Source organism: Myotis nattereri, assembly GCF_964212035.1.
Source record: "Myotis nattereri genome assembly, chromosome: 14".
Classification (NCBI taxonomy): Eukaryota; Metazoa; Chordata; class Mammalia; order Chiroptera; family Vespertilionidae; genus Myotis; species Myotis nattereri.
The window spans coordinates 20,258,649-20,278,944 of record NC_138089.1 but is presented as its reverse complement, the minus strand read 5'-3'; the positions used below and the strand labels follow the sequence as shown (position 1 = coordinate 20,278,944).

At 45.5% G+C, this 20,296-nt stretch overlaps 1 protein-coding gene across 2 annotated transcripts in view; it reads left to right on the top strand.

The window, feature by feature from the left end:
• Positions 1 to 20,296, top strand: part of CACNA2D3 (calcium voltage-gated channel auxiliary subunit alpha2delta 3) — a gene marked incomplete at its 5' end in the record, with an annotated part of 806,336 nt that overhangs the window by 343,915 nt on the left and 442,125 nt on the right. For both annotated transcript variants that reach the window (XM_081105975.1, XM_081105974.1), the window contains one exon: positions 12,777 to 12,908. In XM_081105975.1, the coding sequence (XP_080962101.1) occupies positions 12,777 to 12,908 (132 nt within the window). The remainder of the gene's footprint in view (positions 1 to 12,776; positions 12,909 to 20,296) is intronic.

Sequence of the window (20,296 nt, the reverse complement as noted above, 5' to 3'; positions counted from 1 at the left end):
TGCATAGATGGCTTGTCTTATTTCTAGTTAGCCACTGTAATAAAATTAGTCATCAAATGTGTTAGGACTCTAAAATGTTACTGGAGGTTTAATTTATTCTGTACTTCTGGCAGTTTAAAATATGTTCCAAACAATTAAATCAGACCACCATCATAATATAAAAATTTTACCATCTTTATTGCTAGCTCTTTCTAAATAAATTTATTTCTAAAATATGAAAATAACCTTTGGACTACAAAATTTTTTAAGAAAAGATTTCTCAAACCTTGAGTTAAAAGCATTCTCTTATTTAAACAATGCCAGCTAAAATTTTAAAGTAGCTCTGTCCTTGAAGGTTTTTGGAGATCAACTTCCATTTCTGAAGGCCTGTCCTTGTCACACATCATTTTTGTAGCAGTCAGCTTCTCTCTTGGTGCAGTTCCTATTAAATATGTATGGCCTGTTTGGTTTTACTTTAGTAGAAATGGCATTTTATTATTTTTCATTGTTATTTGTAGCATTATCAGCAGGTCTTGAAGCATTATTTCCCATGAAGCACTTCTTTTTCTCTTCTTTGATTTTTCTTTTCATCCCCAGTGATCTGTCTTTTGCATTAAACTTTCTTTGATAAAGTTCTTTCTATCTTTCATGCAATTTTAGAATGCTCAGCATATTTCTTGCACCATAGTATGCTACGAAATGCTTCACTTGGGGTATGCTTCTGCCAGATTTAAATTCTTTAACCAAATTAGTGCTTGGGGAAGTCCTAAGTCACATGGGCTTTGTGGCCTCTTAGATGACTCTTTGGGTGATTGTGACCATGTTGGGAAGTGGGAGTTGTTTATGGTTTGGGTCCATACCCCCTCTTCCTCCTCGTGGTACCCTGAATTTCTTTTAGGACCCCATCTTTCATGGCTAGTGGGCTTGCATTCAGACCCAAGGCGTAACAAGTTTAAGCAATCGCTCAGCATGCCTCATCCCACTTCTGTGTGGGCTAGTTCAGGGACGGGTCAACAATGGTCAGAGCCCATGGAAAGTACGGAAATATTTGAAGATTTCACATCTTACCCCGGAGAAGCATGGAGGAAAGATGGCTGGCTGTGAGGGCTGCAGCAGTTTCCTGGTGCTATACAGGGATAAGCTGCAGATGCTGGGGCAAGGGCTATAGGTTGAAAGGCCAGGGTGTGTGAGAGGAAGGGTCTCAGGAAGGAGCCAGTTCAGGAGGATGCAAAATAGAAAGAAAGTTGGAAGCCAGGTCCTTGGTGAAGCCATTGGTAATCTAGATCAGTCTTCCCTTTAAGCCATTCCTACTCCTCATCTTCTCAGTTCGGTGGCCCAGTATTTCTTAAAGAATTTTGAGTAGGGTGTTTGTTTCCTTCAACTGGACAGATGCCCAACTTGAAGAAGTAGAGGTTGCGCTGACATAATTATAGTAAAAACTCTTTATTCTACTACCCTATTGGCAGCTATTTGTAAGCCCAGGTAGCAGCATTCCATTTGACCAATGAAGGCACAGCTAGGTCATTCATTAAGACATCACTCCCTTCCTCATCCCACCTCTTCCAGGCACAAAAACCAAGGCCCCAGGACATCTCAGAGGAAGAGAACAGATCCTGGTACAGAGGGGAGGTTGTGTCTACACCTCCAGCACTGTGATGACTCCATCCCCACCACCAGTGTTGCCTGTTAAGTCACTCACGGCATAGGTGTGGATAGGACCTGCACTGGCACATGGCACTACGGCATTCTTGCTTCCTACTCAAGGCTCACCTCCATCTCCTTTCTGTTGGACCTTTGCCTTCAGTGGGCACATCTTTCCTTCTTCCCTGCTCAGAACCCACTTTCTTTCCCATCTACCCTGTCTTTCTCACCCACAATTCAATTTTGTGACAGCTCTCATAAACGGGGCCCCCTTCCCATTCCATCCGGCCCTCATGTCCCCCCACCCGGGCCTCTCTGAAGACCCAGGCTCAAGGTTGCATGTGGTCTCTGCAATATAAATGTCACAGTAGGTAGGAGAGTCGGCTCTCTCTTGGCCTGTGGGTGTTGAAAGCAAACAGCAGTTAAACTTGGTCCATTTCCCTTTCTGAATGTCCATAATCCACATATCTCCTTCCTGTGTGTGATGCTGGGCCCACAGCAGCAGTGATGTACAGGCCTGCTGCCCGGTCCCTCTTCGCAGCCCTGGCTCCCTCAGCCTCCCACCCGGTGCTTGCTGCCTTGTCCAACCCACAGCTCTGCGTCTTCCCACCAGCAATATCCTTGACAGCTCCTTAATTGCTACACACATTTGTACAGTTCCCTGGCAATTATATTTCAGACCCTGTCAAGGTACCTGCTGGCCTCGGGGCTGTGTTTATATTAAATATCAATAAAAAGCTGATAGCATCGGCACAGATGGCAGGCTCGCAAAATCATATTTTCCTGGGAGCCAGGCCTGTCCGGAAGATGGAAGGAAGGGCTGTTTAAATTTTTTTCTCTCTTCTGAAAGGTTGTAATGAGAGGAGACAGTCTGAGTATCAGGAATGGGTTCTCACTGAATGCTGGCAGCTCTGTGTGCTCTGACTGGGTGTTGCCCTTGATTATGTGTGACTTGTCATAACATCTGTTTTCTCCAGAATTGCTTCTTTGTGGGACCATTGGGCACAGCTTCAGGGGCCATAGACATTTTTAGGTGCTATTGACTAATGGGTAGGAGTGCATTTGGCTGTACTTTGAGGGGGCGTGCCCTGCTCTCCTCCAACCAGCATCTTAGGTGAAAGGACGGCCTAGTTTCTCACTGGCTGTGTGGTCGTCCCTCACTGGACCTTGGTTCCCTCACCCTTGAGACAGTGTGGGCCTTCCCAATAGCGGTGAGCATGATGGAGAATGAGGGGTGTAGGGCCACTGGCACTGTGTGGTCACAGGAGCACCAAGCAAGGGAGCTTGCTTTCTCCATGGACTGTACGTTCCATAGGGTTAAAATCCATGTCTGGTTATGCTCAATGCTTTATCCCCCAACTCCTAGCTCAGTGCCTGGAAACATAGTAAACACTCAGCAAATATTTTCTGAACGAATGAATAAATGCACACTCCATCCAAAACAGGGGCTAAGTGCTCCTGGGATATTAGAAAATGTGACATGATTTATACCCTTTATATACATATAAAGGGTATAAATCATGTCACATATACATATAAAATATTTATTTGAAAACATTTACTTATTAAATAGATTAGGGTGATATTAGTCAACATGAAAATATAGGTTTCAGGTGTGGATTTCTGTGTTACAAGATCTGTATAGTGCACCGTGTTCCCACCACCCAAAGTCAAATCTTCTCCTGTCACCTTATATTGGGGCCCCCTTCTACCCCCTCCTTCTTCCCTCTGGCAATCACCATACTGCTGTTTGTGTGCATTGATTTCAATTTTATATCCCACATATGAGTGAAATAATATAGTTCTTAGCTCTTTCTGACTGACTTATTTCACTTAGCACAATGTTCTCAGGGTCCATCCATGTTGTTGCAAATGGCACTATTTTGTCCTTTCTTATGGCTGAGTAGTGTTCGATTATGTATATGTACCACATCTTCTTTATCCATTCCTCTATCACAGGACACTTTGATTGTTTCCATGTCTTGGCTACCATGAATAATGCTTCAGTGAACATAGGGTTGCATATACCTTTGCAAATACATGATTTCGAGTTTTTTGGGTATATAACCAGGAGAGGGATTGCTGGGTCATAGGGTAGTTCAATTAATTTTTTGAGGATTCTCCAGACTGCTTCCATAGTGGCTGTACCAGTCTACAGTCCTACCAGCAGAGAATGAGGGTTCTCTTTTTTCCACAACCTCTCCAACACTTGTTATTGCTTGTCTTGTTGATAATGGCCACTGTAGCAGGTGTAAGGTGATATCTCGTTGTAGTTTTGATTTGCATTTCCCTAATTACCAGTGAGGTTGAACATCTTTTCATATATCTATTGGCTTTTCATATGTCTTTCTGGGAGAGGTGTATTTTCAGTCCTCTCCTCACTTTTTGATTGGGTTGTTTGTTTGTTTGGTGTTGAGTTTTATAAAATATACTAGAGGCCCAGTACACAAAATTCGTGCACGGGGTGGGGATCCCTTAAGCCCAGCCTACACCCTCTCCAATCCAGGACTTTTTGGGTGATGTCCAACTGCTAAACCGGCAGTCGGACATCCCTCTCACAATCCTGGACCACTGGCTCCTAATCACTCACCTGCCTGCCTGCCTGCCTGGTTGCCTCTTACTGCTCCCCCACTGGCCTGGTCATCCCCAAGTGACCCCCTCTGCCAGCCTGGTCACTCCTCACTGTCCCCCCTGCCAGCCTAATTGCCCCCAACTGCCCCCCCCCTGCCAGTCTGGTCGCCCCCAAGTACACCCCCCACCGCCCTGGTCTCCCCTAACTGCCCCCCCCCCCGCCAGCCTGGTCACCCCTAACTGCCCCCCCATGCTGCCTGGTCACCTCTTATTGCCCCCATGCTGCCTGGTCACCCTGAACTGCCCTCCCCGCCAGCCTGGTCACCCCACGCAGCCTGCTGTTCAGTCGTTTGGTCGTCGGTCATAGGCAGCCATCTTGTGAGGGTGTAAGGGTTAATTTGCATATTCCCTTTTTATTATATAGGATTTTTCTGATTCCAGAGAGGAAGGAAGAGGGAGATAAAAAACAAAACAACACATCAATGATGAGAGAGAATTATTGATTGGCTGCTTCCTGCACACCCCTTACTGAGGATCAACAACCCAGGCATGTGCTCTGACTCAGAATCGAATCCGTGACCTCTTGGTTCTTAGGTAGACACTCAACTTCTGAGCCACACTGGCCAGGCCATGATTTATACCCTTCAGCAGGTTGTCCAATGGTAGTAGTAGTAACAGCTACTATAAATATAATCATTAGAAGGAAAAAAGGGAAAGGCCTCAGTGAGATTGGCCAGGGTCGTGAATTGGGTGTATGTAGTTGAGTGTTGGAGGGCAAGCAGATTTGAAAGGGATCCTGGGCTGGATCAGAGTGGCTTGGAGCACCAGGCAATGATGGTTAGTCTGCATGATGGGATAGCAGGAACTACCACTGTTTCTGGGGCAAGGTGGGTGGTCTGGCCATGGTATTTAGAACAGATTTAAGAGAAGGACACTGAGTTCCAGGGAGCCTCTGTGAGGGCCATGCAAGGTTGGTGTTTTCATACATGCTGGTGGGAAGAGGGTGACTGTGCTCACCCCATCTCCAAACCTGTCCAAGAGGAGTCTATTCCCTTTCCAACCAGAGCAAACCCTCAGGAAGGAGGTAGGCTCTGCTTCTTCAGCTTTATGCTGTAGCCCTCCAGGGAGACTCAGTGAGTGCCACAATATCACATGTCACAAGGGGTGTTTTACATTAGTGAGTACCAGCTTAACTGCAATTTATCAAATGCTGTTTTAGAGTCAGAAGCCCCTTGATGGTGCTCATCTTCACTCTAGACCCCAAGTCCAAATGCCTGTGGTGATGGCATAGCCTCACTGACAGCTTTGCACAGAAATGCTGAGGCGGAAGCATAAGGGGCTTTGCAGAAGGGCTCTTGTCTCCAGCATTGCCTTGTCTTCACCCACTATGTCCCCTTCAACTCACTGTCCCCAGAATCAGGTGCAGAGCTGCCATGTCAGGGCCCAAAGACTGCCTAATCCCAGTCCCCCTCTCCAGCGACCTCCCACTTCATTTGTTGACAGCTGAGGGCATGCAGCCTGCTATGAGCCACCTGTTCCCTGGTGTCCAGACCGTACGTTTCTAGGCACCCCATTCCTCTTCCCTCTGCGTCTCTCTGGGAGGTAGTAAATAGAGCTCACAGCCTCCCCTCAAGTCTTCTTCCAGCTAATAGTTTGGACAAGGAATTTAGCTAATCTCTACCTTAGGAAGGTGATATTCTCAGGCAATGGATTTCAGTGCACCAAGGATCACTTTTCTTATCTGTAAAGTGGGGCTAGGGAGAGTTATTTGTACCTACCTGGAAAGGGTCCTGCATATTGCTCGGCACATTGTAAATGTTCTGGAAATGACAATCTCTGCTGCTATCAATGTCGTCACCATTGTTTTTATTTCTATTATATACTTTTCTTCTTCTTAAGACTGGGGAGTGGTTTATTCTAGGAGAATAAGGAGTGACCAGGAAGAAGATTTATAGTATGTTAAGGGAGGAGGACTCTTTAAAATTCATATATTTAAGGCAAAAAACAAACAAACAGAAGACTTTAGTCATTGATGTGACCTGCGAATGACCCCTGAAGCCTAGCACACTGAGAGTCCAGAGCACTCTCTAGATTTGCCAGGCCGGTAGGGGTACCTGTTTGCCATTCATTTTGCTTCCCAACTTCATCTAGAGAGGTTCAGCATTGGGCCATTCTCTTCGTCCCTCCTGTCCCAGGGCTGCCAGAAATTGGCTACAGCTTTGTGAATTAAATGTGAAACCTGCATTTAATATCTAGCACATCACTGAGTTTAGAGGAACAGTAAATGTTTGGCAAATAAACCTACTTTATAATTCAACACACATTAAGGGCTATTTTCCAATACATATAAGTACTTGATAATTAGCATAGAAACTATTCATTATTTAATCTATGATCTATTTAGAATGAATAGGAGAGATGTCATTTACTTGCTGAAATGGGAGACATGAAAACTCTCCAGCCATTCTCCTCTTGAATCTGATCCAACATGTAGTGCTGAGGACAACTCCTGCGTGGCTAAAGCCCTCTCCCTGGGCTGGGTGTGAGTTCAAATTCGGAAGACACACACTTTCAAAAGGTGTTTTGTTTTTTTTTTGGAAAAGCCCAAGGTCCTTCCTCCAGCCTTGTTCAAGGCAGGAAATGCCTTTTTTTTTAAACAAAGGCCACACTTCAAACCCTAGTTGAACCTAAACTCTGTCCTTTCCCTTCAAATAATGGTTTCTGGGTAATAGTAGTTCCACATTAGCCTATAATCTCTCAAATATACTCAGATTCTCTAGAAATGGACCCATCTTTTGTGGCAGAAAGTGGCAAGTTTAAATCAACCCAGTACTATTAATTCACTGGAGAGTAAACAATATTGAGGGAAAAGATGGGGTGTGTATCAATGACTTTGAGGTCTGGAGAGGAAACTCCATGAAGATCCTTGATGCTTGAAGAGGTGTCCTGTAAAGAGGAAGCAGGCTATGCTCACTGTAGAGTTCAGAAGAAAAAGGATCTGAATTGAGGACTGTGAGTAAAAATGTGAGGGGCCTTGGCGCTGGTGGAGCATAGGTCAGGTCTCTTTGGAATGTATGCCTGGCAGAAACCCCATGCTTGCTCTGGCCTGCCCACCCTCCAGCCCACCTTGCACCTCTCCCCTGACCCCAGCAACATGCTCTGATTTGCTGTTTCTCAAAATACCGGTTTCTTCCCAGCTCAAGGCTGTCTGAAGTGCTGCTCCCTCTGCCTAGAAAGCTCTTGTTGGCCACCGCATTTTTGGGCTGATGCCTACCTAGCATTCTGGTCTCTCCTCAAAGTGTTCATCTTTGACCATCCATTTTGAGTCACTCCCCTTCCTTCTTTCCATACAAGTAGCTTACCATTCCTTTTTGTTGCCTTTGTGACACCCATTTCTACTTGGAATTCTTCTTATTTGTCCATTGTCTCCTCCCCTCAGACTGAAATGTCAGCTTCACAGTCTGTTGGCTCAGGGCTGAATGCCTGCTAGAGTAGATGCTCCATAAATGTTCCTTGACAGATCAAGTGAATGAAAGATCCATGGACAGGACCTTGCCCTGATAATTTGAGGAAGGGTGGATGAGATTAGGGAGAACCCCACCTGGATAGTTTTAGAACCACTGAGCTGCCCCGGGGTTGAGGCTCATCATAGGATGGCATGAGACCAGTGAAGTCCCCTCTGAGGGTTAGGAGGCCTCCCACCTTACATGCCTTTTCTCAGCAGCCTTTGAGGGAGGGCCAGTTCTATCCTTCTACAGATGAGGATGGCAGCTCAGGGAAGTTGTCACAGTGCAGAGCTGTTAGCTAACAAGTGTCCAGTGAGGACTCAAACCCTGAACTCCATCTCCAAAGCCTGAGTCCCAGACTGGTTCGCAGCTCTGTGAGGCTGCTGCCCAGGACCACCACTGTAGGGAGGGTGCTGCCCAGGGATACCTGCTGTAGGGAACAGGGACACCCACTGTTGGGAGGGTGCTGCCTGGGGACACCCTCTGTAGCGAACAGGGACAAATGTTGGGAGTTCTTCTTATTTATTCATTTACTAATGCACAGAGTAAATAACAGCCCCCTTTGGGGAGCATTTTGGGTGTGCCAGTGGCTGTGCTAAGTGCTTACATTCATTGATTTGCTTGAACCCAAAGGGCTGGTCATCTCCAGCAGGACTCGGGAGATGGGACTGTTGGCTGAAAAATGATGACCAAAGGGGCTATTCCTTCAAAGATAAAGAACTGAAATGGAAAGTTGTGTGACTGCGTGTAGGAGGGGGTGTGTGGAGAGAACGTTAGCCATGTGTAACACCAGGTGACCCTCCTGTACCAAGTGCCAGCCATGGGGGAGAGCAGTTTTTTGGGGGAAAATAAAAGAAGGAAACTGCAAAGGTGATTTCTTAAAAGTATATTTTTTATTGATTTCAGAGAGGAAGGGAGAGGGAGAGAGACATAGAAACATCAATGATGAGAGAGAATCATCGATTGGCTGCCTCCTGCAGAACCTCCGCTGGGGATCGAGCCCGTAACCCAGGCATGTGCCCTTGACCAGAATCGGACCTGGGACCCTTGAGTCCGCAGGCCGATGCTCCATCCACTAAGCCAAACCAGCTAGGGCTGCAAAGGTGATTTTTGATGGGTTATATGATACATTACAAAGACAGATCTGAGATGTGTGAGGTGCTTTTCAAATACCAATTGCAAATTGATCACAGAGGTGGTGTGGGACTCTCACTCTCTAAGCATCTGCTAGTCATCTATTTTACTAAAAGCTCAACATCTGACAAATTTTGACTGGCATCGGAAGGGGTTTAATCTCTCAGGAGATAGCAGAACTGCTATTCCTGGACTTCGTATTGACCAACATGAATAATAAATTGATGTGGAATGGGCAAGAACATTGGGTAAAATGACTGTGTTATGTGGCATTTGCTATACTGAGCACAGAAGGCTGAGCATTGACACATACTCTATACATTAAGGAAAATATTTTAACCCAATTTTGTACATTACAGGTTGGACCCATGACATAAGTCAGGAAGCTCATAAAATTATAATACAGACATAAAAATCTGAATTGTCCCCATAAAGAAGAAAAGGAAGAAGGCCTTTAAACGTCCTTTGTAGGGTAAAAGCCTGCATTTATTAAGCTAGGTTTAAAAAGGAATACACACAAACTATGGAATATGGGTTTATTATAGGATAAGTAAGAGAGTACCTGTACTGGGTTGAGCAGCGACCTCCTGTATGTCCTGCAGATGTGAGCTATTTTGGAAATAGGATCTTTGCAGATGTAATTAAGTTAAAGATTTTGAGATGAGATCATCTTGAATTGAGGGTGGACCCAGAATCCAATGGCTGGTTTCTTCAAAGAAAAGGAGAGGTGATTGGACAAAGGCATATAGAGGGGACAGGCCATATAGAGATGGAGGCAGGAGTTGGAGTGATGCATCTACAAGGCAGGAAACATCAAGGGTTGCTGGGGGCCACCAGGAGCTAGGAGAGAGGCATGGGGCACACTGTTCCTCAGGGCCCCAGGAGGATCCAATCCTGCCAACCGTGATTTTGGCGTTCTGGCCTCTGAAATAAATTTCTGTTTTGAACCACTTAGTCTGTGGTGTTTTGTTATAGCAGCCACAGGAAGCTAATACAGTACATTAAACCCCTACGGCGATTAAGGGTAGAGGTGAAAGCTAACACTCAAATTAATCTAGGACTCTTGGAAAATCCTAAATGAAGCAAAGGGGGCTTTTACACAAATTTTGAAACACAGTAAACCTGCCACTAAGGAGGATGCTGTCATTTTTACAAGTGACCTTAAGAAAGCAAATCTGCTCAGCAAGCACGGAGGGAACATTAGGCTGGGGAGTTGTCCACACCCAGGTAATGTCTATCTCCTCCTCAGTCAATGCTGGAAAGGCTGGGGTCCTGGGTACATGGGGTGCATGACCCTTTGGGCTCCTTCACTTCTGCTTTCTGGCAATGAGCTGGGAAAACCATTTTTAACTGAAGTCTTTTTAAATCCCAAATACTTAGATGAATGCCCCACTTAATGATGACATCATTTTCCTGTTTTTCTCTTCTATCTCTTAGGTGATGGTAACAATGGACAGTAATTCAAGATTTTTTTCTTCTATTAATTTGCTTGCTAAAGAAGCTTGTGAAATCAATACACTGTGATTATTTGAGATATTTGATGAAATAGGTGTGTGCAACAGTCTCCATTTTAACTAGATCATATCTTTTAGTGGTTCTGCTTCTCTTGCTCACCACGCCCTCAGAAATTTGAGGCCCCCTTTTCTTGAGGAGGCATAATTTCATAGCAAGATCTGAGGTCCAAATGACGTGGGCAAAGCGATCCTCAGACCACCACCATTTCTGAATGTACTCACCCTTCCCCAGGTGGTAATCTTAGGGTTTCCAGGGCCGCCTGGAGGCAAGGACCGACTCTTACCACCCCCAAAGAAACCACTCCCGAGAAAAAAGAATCCTCTAACTGGAAACTGTTTGACTCCTTAACATGTTGAGACAGTTAGCTGGCGAATTGGAATTTTTGCTTCTAATTGTGAAAGGTTTTCATATGACACTGACATAATTGAGGCCATTGATGGAGGAGGCAAGAACCATAGATTTTTTTCAGTGTCATTATTGTCTTTGCATCTTTGAGGATTAATTTAAGGGGCTTTTGTAGCAGAGAGCGAGTCAAATAATTTTTGTCAAGCTTGGACAGGAACAATAAAGGGCTCCATTTTCCAGGATTGTAAAGATCAAGTCTTTCTTAAAATTACTTGCGGCAAAAGGTTGAATTGGTCATTTTCACTCCCCTAGCCTGTGATGTGGTTATTATTGTTCACAAGAGTTAGAATGAAAGTCAGAATCCCAATTGCCTATTGAGTCCTAGTAAGTGATCTGAAAAAATAAGGCAGCCAGAGGTAAGACAATACAACAAGACACCATGAATGCCCACTGGGTCAGGAGCCATTGTGGGCTCTGCTGGGGCCTCTCCAGGTGAACATTTTGGGTGCAGACATCTGGCAGAGGGCAGATTGTGTGGAGGAGGGTGGGGGGAATAGGATGCACTTTAGTGAGCAAGTCAGTGTACCTAATTCATATGAACATTTCTGATATGATTTATCTCATTGTCTTACCATGAGATTGAGGACTGGAGTGACCCCAATCTCTCCTCATCCCCTCAGCTGTGCGTGATGATGAGTATTTGGAATAAGGATGCCACGGTGGGATTGCTGTGGCTTGGAGTCCCACAGGGAGCTCTGGGGAGGGTGTGGAACTTCAGGCCAGTGAAATACCTCCATAGATGGCATTAGGAATGCCCTTGGCCTTTTTCTGTCAATTATTTTAACCTTCCAAGCAGCCTTTGATGGTGGGCATTATTACCCCCATTTTACAAATAAGGAAAACACTGATCAGAGGTTTTGTCACTTCCTAGCGGGGTGCCGATAGGAGGAACCTAACCTTCTTCACTCAGTTTCCACTTGTGTAGCCTGCAGGGTAGCGAGGCAGCCTGTCTTGGAGGGCTGAGGTAGGGTGGTAGGAGATAAAATAGCACAGTGCCTGTCCCACAGGAATCACTGAAAGGTTTCTCCTCCTCCTCTCCGTAGTTATTAATATGCTCATCCTGTTGTTAGTCTTACCCTCAATCAGACTGGGACTGGGCAATTACTTCCCCAGTTAGAACGGAATGTTGCTTAATGTGGTATCATTTTGAAACAGGAGTTTCAGAGATTAAGAAAACAAAAAGTGGACAGTCATGACATCCTCGCTGCTCCACCCTGCTTCCACCAGTATGCCAGAAATCTTGTCCGTTCTCCTTCAGTGCCCTTTCCCTTCATTCTTATGTGTGGGACAAGGGGTTATCTTTGGGCAGCCCAGGGTGAGGAAGAGGGATTTGCTCCTGGGATAGCTGGTCAGAGAGTAGACAGCTGTCTGTAATCTTCGTTTTAATCACCCATCCAGCCAACCAGCCCTCTCTTCACCAATCCATATGTTTTTGGAGTTTCTGCCACGGGCCGCTCAAAGGAGTCCAGCAGAAGAGCGCAGTGAGGTGGTGCCTTCCCTCCTGCGCACACGCTGCTGATCAAAAGAAGTGGAGAGATTTACTTGCACAATTCCAATTTACTTACCTTTATTTATTTATTTATTTTTTTTTAAAAAAAGCAAACTTCTAGGGCTGAGGTAGAGAGAATTTGAACGAGACTGTGTTGGCTGAGGTAACTGCAGTGAGAAAACACACACACACGTTTTTCCTATTGCTAAGCTGAGTTCAGGCTCAGGAGGGGGAAAAGTGTAAAAAAATGCTAAGAAGGTCTCTCTTTGCTCCCTTGAGAACTGTGGGCCACATGAGAATAAAGGGATGTGCCTTTCAGGGAAGGAGCCATTGGGAGGGCTCCCACTTGCTGGAGGACTCGCACAGGGCAGGATGGGGACACCCTGATCTATGGAGTTTCCAGGGGCTGTCACTGTCTTTGTGGCTTTCTGCAAGGTGGCCTCCTGCTGGTCACCGCCAGCTATGCAATGCCAGCCAGGTTCTCTCACTTGGGTTTGTAACATCTTCTCTCTCTTTCTTTCTTTTTTTCCCCCCAGACCCAGCAATTGTCAATGGTGTTTATTGGTCTGAATCCCTAAACAAAGTTTTTGTGGATAACTTTGACCGTGACCCGTCTCTCATATGGCAGTACTTTGGAAGTGCAAAGGGCTTTTTCCGGCAGTATCCAGGTGAGTATCCTGCATGGAGGGTTATGATTCAGACAAAGGGACATGTGATATGTTCCTTTAGGGTCCGTGGATAAAACTGGTCCCCCTTCCTTTTGGAGAAAATGAAATGTTCTAAAAAGCAAAACAGAGGAACAGACAAAACAAAATAGAAACTGACCATTGATACAGAGAACAAACTGATGGTTGTCGGAAGGGAGGGAGGGGAGGGCATGGGAAAAATATGTGAAGGGGATTAAGAGGAACAGAATTCCAGTTATGAAATAAGTAAGTCATGGGGATGTAATGGACAGCATAGGGAATACAGTCAGAAGTGGTGTAGTAACTATTTGGTGACATTTGTTTATTACTTACCACGGTGATCATTTTTAAGGTATTTAAATGTCGAATCACTGGGTTGTACACCTGAAACTAATATAATATTGCATGTCAACTATGTGCCAATTAAAAAGCTATTAAATCTATCGTCAGGTGCAGGATAGGAATGGCTATGTGGCATCTGCACCCCCTCGTGCACATGCACCAGGCATCTTTCTCAATACAGTCATTCATAGAGTTGCCCAAAGTGGGGAATGGTGATGTGAGACATACGGTATTTAAACTTCCTCACAAGAGTTTGCCTTTGTTATTATTATTATTGATACTATTGTTATAATCGGGGAAAGGAACAAGTCATCATTGGAGGAGTTAAGTTCTGACTGAAAGGTGTAGGAAATGGAAAATTGGAATTTGAGTTTTCCCCCTCTGGAGCCAACTGCCCTTGGAAGAAGGGGCCGAAATGGCCAACGCTCCACGGATGTCGGGAACCTATCCTTAGGGGCCACCAGCAGCACCTTCCAATGAGTGTATTTGTCAGAGTCTGGCCATCTTGCCGTGAAGCAGGTGTTCATTTGGGAGCCTTCCCAGGCCTCTACTTTGCAATAGGAATTTAACTCTGGCTTGGTTTGAATTTTAATTAAAAAGGGAAGTTTTAATTTTGCTTACAAGTTGTGAAAACAGGACTCGAGGCTGCAATTGTGCCAGCAACACAGCTGTACAAATTAACAAGCTCAACCTAAAAGAAGGGGGAAAAAACATCCTGCATAATCTTGGAGCAATTAAGTGGAGTCTTTTATGTTTTCATTAAGTAAGGCTAGGCACCTGATGTCTTCCCGCTCCGAGGCACAGAGACTGCCAGCCTCCGCCCCGAGGAGCTGCTTGCCTTGCACACAGCATCTGTCCCCTGAGACTTGCTTGCCAATGTCTGCTTTGCCAGATTATTCACCATTTCCCAAGAGCTGTGTTCAGCAGGGAATGCATGTTCCTCCTGGAGCTCACAGGAATTTAAACAATAAGTATCTTATTAAAGATAATGCTATAATAAACAGCGGTCTGTTAAAGTTCCAGTATCACCAAGTTGCAGTCTGCTTTGAAACACTCAACAGAGAGTAAATTTCACACAGATGTTGCTGAAATGAGAGCATGGTGGGTGGCTGATTCATTGAGGGAGCCACAAGGACATCTCATCATCTTGCCATGTGGCATTTGGCTGAAGTGGAGCAGATAAGAAGAAACCAGAGGTCATCTGTTGTCTCCACCAGCAGGAAGCCCTCAAACTATGGTCATGAGTAAATTTGAAAATAAAGGTGTATGAATAATCTTGGGCTGCCATAGCAAAATATCATAGACTGAAAGGTTGAAACATAGGCTTTTATCCCTCATAGGTATGGAGGCTGGGAAGGCCAAGATCAAGGTACCAGCACACTCAGTTCTTGGTGAGAGCCCTCTTTCTGGGTTGCAGATGGCCACCTTCTCCCTGAGTCCTCCCATGGTAGAGAGAAGAGGCTCTGGTGTTTCCTACTCTTCCTAAAAGGCCACTAATCCTATCATGGGGCCCCACCCTCATAGCTTCATTACCTTCCAAAGGCTCCACCTCTCAATACCATGACATAGAGGTTTAGGGCTTCAACATATGAATGGGGGGCGGGGCTTGACTCAAACATTCAGTCTACAATAAAAGGGAATTCTAATAGAGAGTTTATATAATAGGGGAGATTAATTACATACAAGGTTTTCATCAGTCAGAGCAGTTGACTGAGAAATGCTTATAGTCTTTTATAACATTTGTAGCAGAATTTTGACTTTGTAAAATTTCTGCATCTTTTCTATGTTAATGTAGACATAGGTCACAGTCTCCCAAAGGGGTTTCATTGCCTGATAAATGTCACACGGTCACTCAGTGCTGAGTTCTGAACAGAGAGCATGTAACATGATTATTGGAAAAAGGATCCAGGGGCATTGTTTTGCTAGGATGTTTTTCTTTTCATGATGCATCTTTCCATGTGTAGAGTGATATAATACTATAAGCCAGTTATCAGCATGCATGTTCTTAAGCAGAAGGGATGTTCCTTTATTCCTACAAAAATATATCTTGAGTTCTTGCTTTGTTCTGAGCTCTGTGTGAGGCCCTGAGGATAAAATGGGGAACTGGATAGAAAAGGCCTCTGCCCTTGTGCAGGCCCCTCTTGTTGGGACATGCATTCATCGGGGATTTTGATTGAAAGATTCAGAAACCCAGTTACGACTAGCTCCAGCAAGGGGCACATTTATTTGCTCATGTAACTCAAAATTCAAGGGTTGTGCAGTTTTGAGGTGCAGCCGGATCCCAGAAGTCAGCAATGCCATTTGGATTTTGACTATTTGCTTTCATTCTTCACCTCTACCTTCCTCTGTTCTGACCTTCTTTCCCTGGCAGATGATCTCGCAATGGAGAACGTGGCCGCGGGCTGCAGGGTCATTCTTCAGTTATGGTCCTGGGAAGAGACAGCATCTATCTCAATAGCTTGGATGAAAGTCCAAGGATTAGCTTGGTCTGGGTCATGTGCCCACATGAGAAACCCAGGACACTGGACAGTGGGTAGGGCCAGTCAAGTGAAACCATGGGGATTGGTGAGGATACTGTGGCCTTGCCTGGAGTGGGCGCCTAAATGAAGGGACAATGACCACCATGGGGAGAGAGATGAACAGTCCGTTGTGGTACAGTGTGTTTCATGCTAAGGTAGGGGAAATAGAGGGTTCTGGGGGATCACAGAAAAGGAGCACAATCCCATCTCTGGAGGTGGAAGGAAATTCTTTCTAGAAGGAGAATTTTAGTCATCATTAGCCTAGAAGCATACCTGTGATGATGTTGTCCACTTCTGCATAACTTCACATAGGCCTCCACAAGTACCCCTTATGCGTATGGGCAGGTGGCAGCAGTTCTGTCATGCTGTCTGAAAGAAGTGTCTGTGACCACCCAAATGCTCTGTATCTAGTGTCTTATGTGGTAGCCACTGACCACAGGCTGCTGCTGAGAACTTGAAATGTGCCTAGTGAGACTGAGGAACTAAGATTTGAATTTTATACTTTTAATTAATTTAAGTATAGAATGAAATAGTCACATGGGGCTAGTAGCTACTGTGTTGAATAGTATAACTCTGTAGAAAAAGACTTGTATAATCTGATGCCCAGTTTTCAAGGTACTACTGGCATTGCCTTTTAGTGTCTACATTACAAAAGGGTCTCACTGAACAGGGAACTTCAGATAAGCTCTTCTAAACAACAACAACAACAACAAAACTGCTGTTAAAGGGCCTTTGGGCTCTGCAGGATTGTTTACTCAGGGCTAGTGAAGCTCTGTTTAGTTCAGTTTCGTCCCTGAGAGCCTTTGGGATTGCTGTGAATGTAACACTCCTGCTGATGATAGTGATAGTGGCCATTGTTTGTTGAGCTCTCTGCTGGCTACTCACACAAGCATTGCTTGCTTTAACCCTCCCAGGATCCTCTGAGCTGGGGCGCCTGCAATGCCCATTGCGAAATGAGAAAACAGACGCCGAGAGATGCACTGACTAACCCAGGACATACCAACAGGATCAAAGGGAGGTGGCAGTGGTGTTCATGCTTCAACCACCTCTGTTTTTGTTTGCTGTCATGGTGGTTGTTACCCTATAAAATATGAACTCTGGCCTACGGTCCTGAGGCATCAGGCTTTCAATCCCTGTCTCCTTTACTGGGATACCTGTCCCAGGAGGACAGAGCCATGTGTTTCGTCCATCACTTGTCACCAGCGCCAAGAATATCACATTGTAGGTATTCAGTATGTATTTGTTAAAGGGATATATCACTCAGTGGATCAAAATTCAGCACATCTACCATCCCCTATCATACTGGTATTTGCAGCCTTCCCTCCCTGGGAACAATAGAGCTGCTGCCTCTCTGGGAAACTGGTCACTAGCTTCTGTCTAAGGGACTGAGTGACCTAGGAGGGAATGGGCACAAACACAGTGTAGACTAGAGCCATGTAGAGTTCTGCCACCCCCCTCCATTGCTCCCTCTTCTCCAAGTCCTCCCAAGCCTCTGTCCTTTCTGTCCCAATATCCACCAAGTCCGGGACACTGGGTGCCCTCTTCTGTTGGTAGTTTACCTCATGATGCCTCATGACCACCATGTTAAGGGTAAAAGGGATCTCCAGGCTCATCACCTCCCAGGAGGCAGAGTCGTACCTGCACAGTGAGTCTATCCTGAGAGCCTCGTCAGTTCATGATTTTACAATCCTGTGTGTGTCCCAGTTTCTGCCTGGGTGCGGCCTTCAGTGCTGATCCATCCTTCGTGTTCTGGCCAGTTCTTCCCATTGTCCACAATGATATGGCTGACTGATAGTCATTTGTAGCTGTCCTTAAATATATCATAGACAGATCAGTAGCTAATCAAACACAGACAACAATTAAATGTATGCATGATGATAAGCAGCTCAGTTCCTTCCCCAGTATCAGACTCTCCCCATCCCAGAGCCTCATCTCAGGAGATTGTTCCAGTAGGAGGCTCGATGATCACAAAGGGAACTGCTTTTCTGGTCTTTGTCATGATTTCTGGGCCACACGAAGGTGAAAGCTGGTTCCCGGTACAGCTGCGAGGAGGGGAACGGATGGCTAACTGAAGAGCTCTCTACAAGGTTGGATAACCAAAGAGCTCTCTGCAAGCTGCTGTTGGCTGGTAACACGTCAAGAGTAGGTCCCCTGCACAGTGTTGCTTTCTGTTTTTTCTCTTGCCCGCCTTTCTCACCAAGGGTTAGCAGTAGGTGAAGTGTGGTTGATATTGGAGGATTGTCTTAGACGACATTCCAAATTTGATTACAACTCAATCATGTTAAGCTAGCATTTCATTGTAGACCAGCTACTTTAGATCTGAAGTTATATTGGGAGGTATTTATTTAAACTTAAGATTTGGTGCTGAATAAACAATATCGAGGAAGGAATTGGGCAGAACTTACCCAGTTAGGGATAAACCAACATCTGCTACCTATTGATTTTCCTTCCTTTCTTTCCTCATCTTTCTGGGCTTTTATTCTCAGATAGGGAAGAGAAATCCCAGGTTGCAATGCGATAGTTAGTGTTCTTCAGGTGGTGGGTTGTGCAGATGACTTGGATGTCATTAGCAGCTCCAGGGCAGTTTTGGGGAAGGGACTTGGCCCGAAGGAGAGAAGAAAAGCGATGGACAAAGATACCCTTTGTTGAGGGAGAGGGCAGAAATAAACTGCGAGGCCAAAAAGATATTTGGAGTTTACTGCGCTCTTTGTTGTAGTTCTTAGTGCTGTTGGACTGCCTTAAACCTTTCCGTCACATGCAATTATATTGGCAGCATGTGGCTCAGCTTTCAGACGAGGCTGGATGAGGCTCTGCTCTCTTGGCCCTGCTGTTCGTTTGCATGTGCTAAAGGAGAACATGAAGTCATATGTTGTTTTAGATTAAATTAATTTCATTCTAATATTAGTTTTAATGACTCCGGGGGACCAGCTATGGGGGTATATGAATGTTGTGCAATAGTTTACATTCAGTCAGATTTGAGCATTGGAGTCTGCAGTAGAGATTTTGACATTATTTTGAGTCTCACCTCAAGGATGTGCTGAATGTTCTGGAGACTGTCCTCTGAAAGCTGAGGAAGGCAGCTTGGCAATCACTGGCGCTGCTCGTGAAGCCGCGAGGCCCAGGGAGAAGCAGCTAAGTCTACTGAGCTGCATCCTTCCTCCTGCCTGGAGATTCATGCCCCATCCAGCCTGGGTGGGTCCCCAAAGGCATGTGGCACTTCCAGAAGTTATGTGGCTCATGGGGGTAGTTCTTGATTAACAGACAGTTCCCTGCATCACAAAATTCCCTGCATGTCAGTGAGCCCACTATTATTATCTCTGGGATTTGAAGTTACTTGAATATTTTCACAATATCTACCTGAGCAAAAACTTATATACTAAAAAGTAGATATGTCCTTGGGGAGATGGTACCATCTGGAATAGGGTTTCCTGAAGTTTCTCTCCTAAAACACTTTGTTGTGAGACTGCTTTGGGGGGAAGGGGCTCAGTGGTCAAATTAGTTTGGTGAATGCTGCCCCTACCGTTCCAGTCCTGGAGATTCAGGATGTGCTGAAGCAGCTTAAAGGCCCTCAGATGTCCCTCCCAGTTTATTTTTATTCACTAACTCATGCTAACGTCCTGGAGAACTTCTCATGGGACACCCTAGGAAAATGCCTGGACATCAAGTTCTCATCCTACTAGAAATCTCAGGGAAAGCTATTGAACTCGGAGAACCTTGGATTCCCTGCTGTGAAATGAAGGTTTTGATCCAAAGGTCAGATTTGAGCAGGTTGATCCCCCCAAAGCCCATCTGGTCCGGACTTGGAGATCAGGTTGACTTTTGTTGTTACACCGAGGGCAGCGGTGCCTAGAACTGCCTGCATGCTCACTCAGTGTACACTGATGTCCTGACTCAGAGAGCCCGGGCCTCAGGTTCCTGCTGCTACCAGGCTCTTTCCTCTGCATAAACGTCTGTGCCCTGGGCACGGCCACACCAGCATTCCTTCAGTTCCTTGAACTTGACGTGCTCTTCGCAGCCTCAGGACCTTTGCAAACATTGGTCTCTCCAACTGGGGTATTCTTCTTCACCCTGTGGCCACTCCTCACTTAGGTTTCATGAATCTAACCCATTAGTGGGTTTAATGGTGTCTCTACCACAAATGCATGCTTACTTGGAGCCCTGGAATGTAACCTTACTTGAAAGTAGGGTCTCTTAGATGTAATTAGTTAAGTTGGGATTAGATCATACTGTATTTGGGTGGGACCTACATCCAAGGTGACTGGTGTCCTTAAAAGAGGAGAAGGCACAGGGACACAGGGGGAGTCAGCCGTGGGAAGATGAGAAAGAGATTGCAGAGATGCAGCTCTAAGCCAGGGAACACCAGGGACCGCCAAGGCCACCAGAAGGTAAGGGGCGAGGAAGGACTCTTCCCTTGAGCCTTCAGCGGGGCCATGGCCCTTGATGTTGCACATCTGTCTCCCATCACTGTGAGAGCATACACTCCTGTCAAGCCGCCCAGTTGGTAGGCCT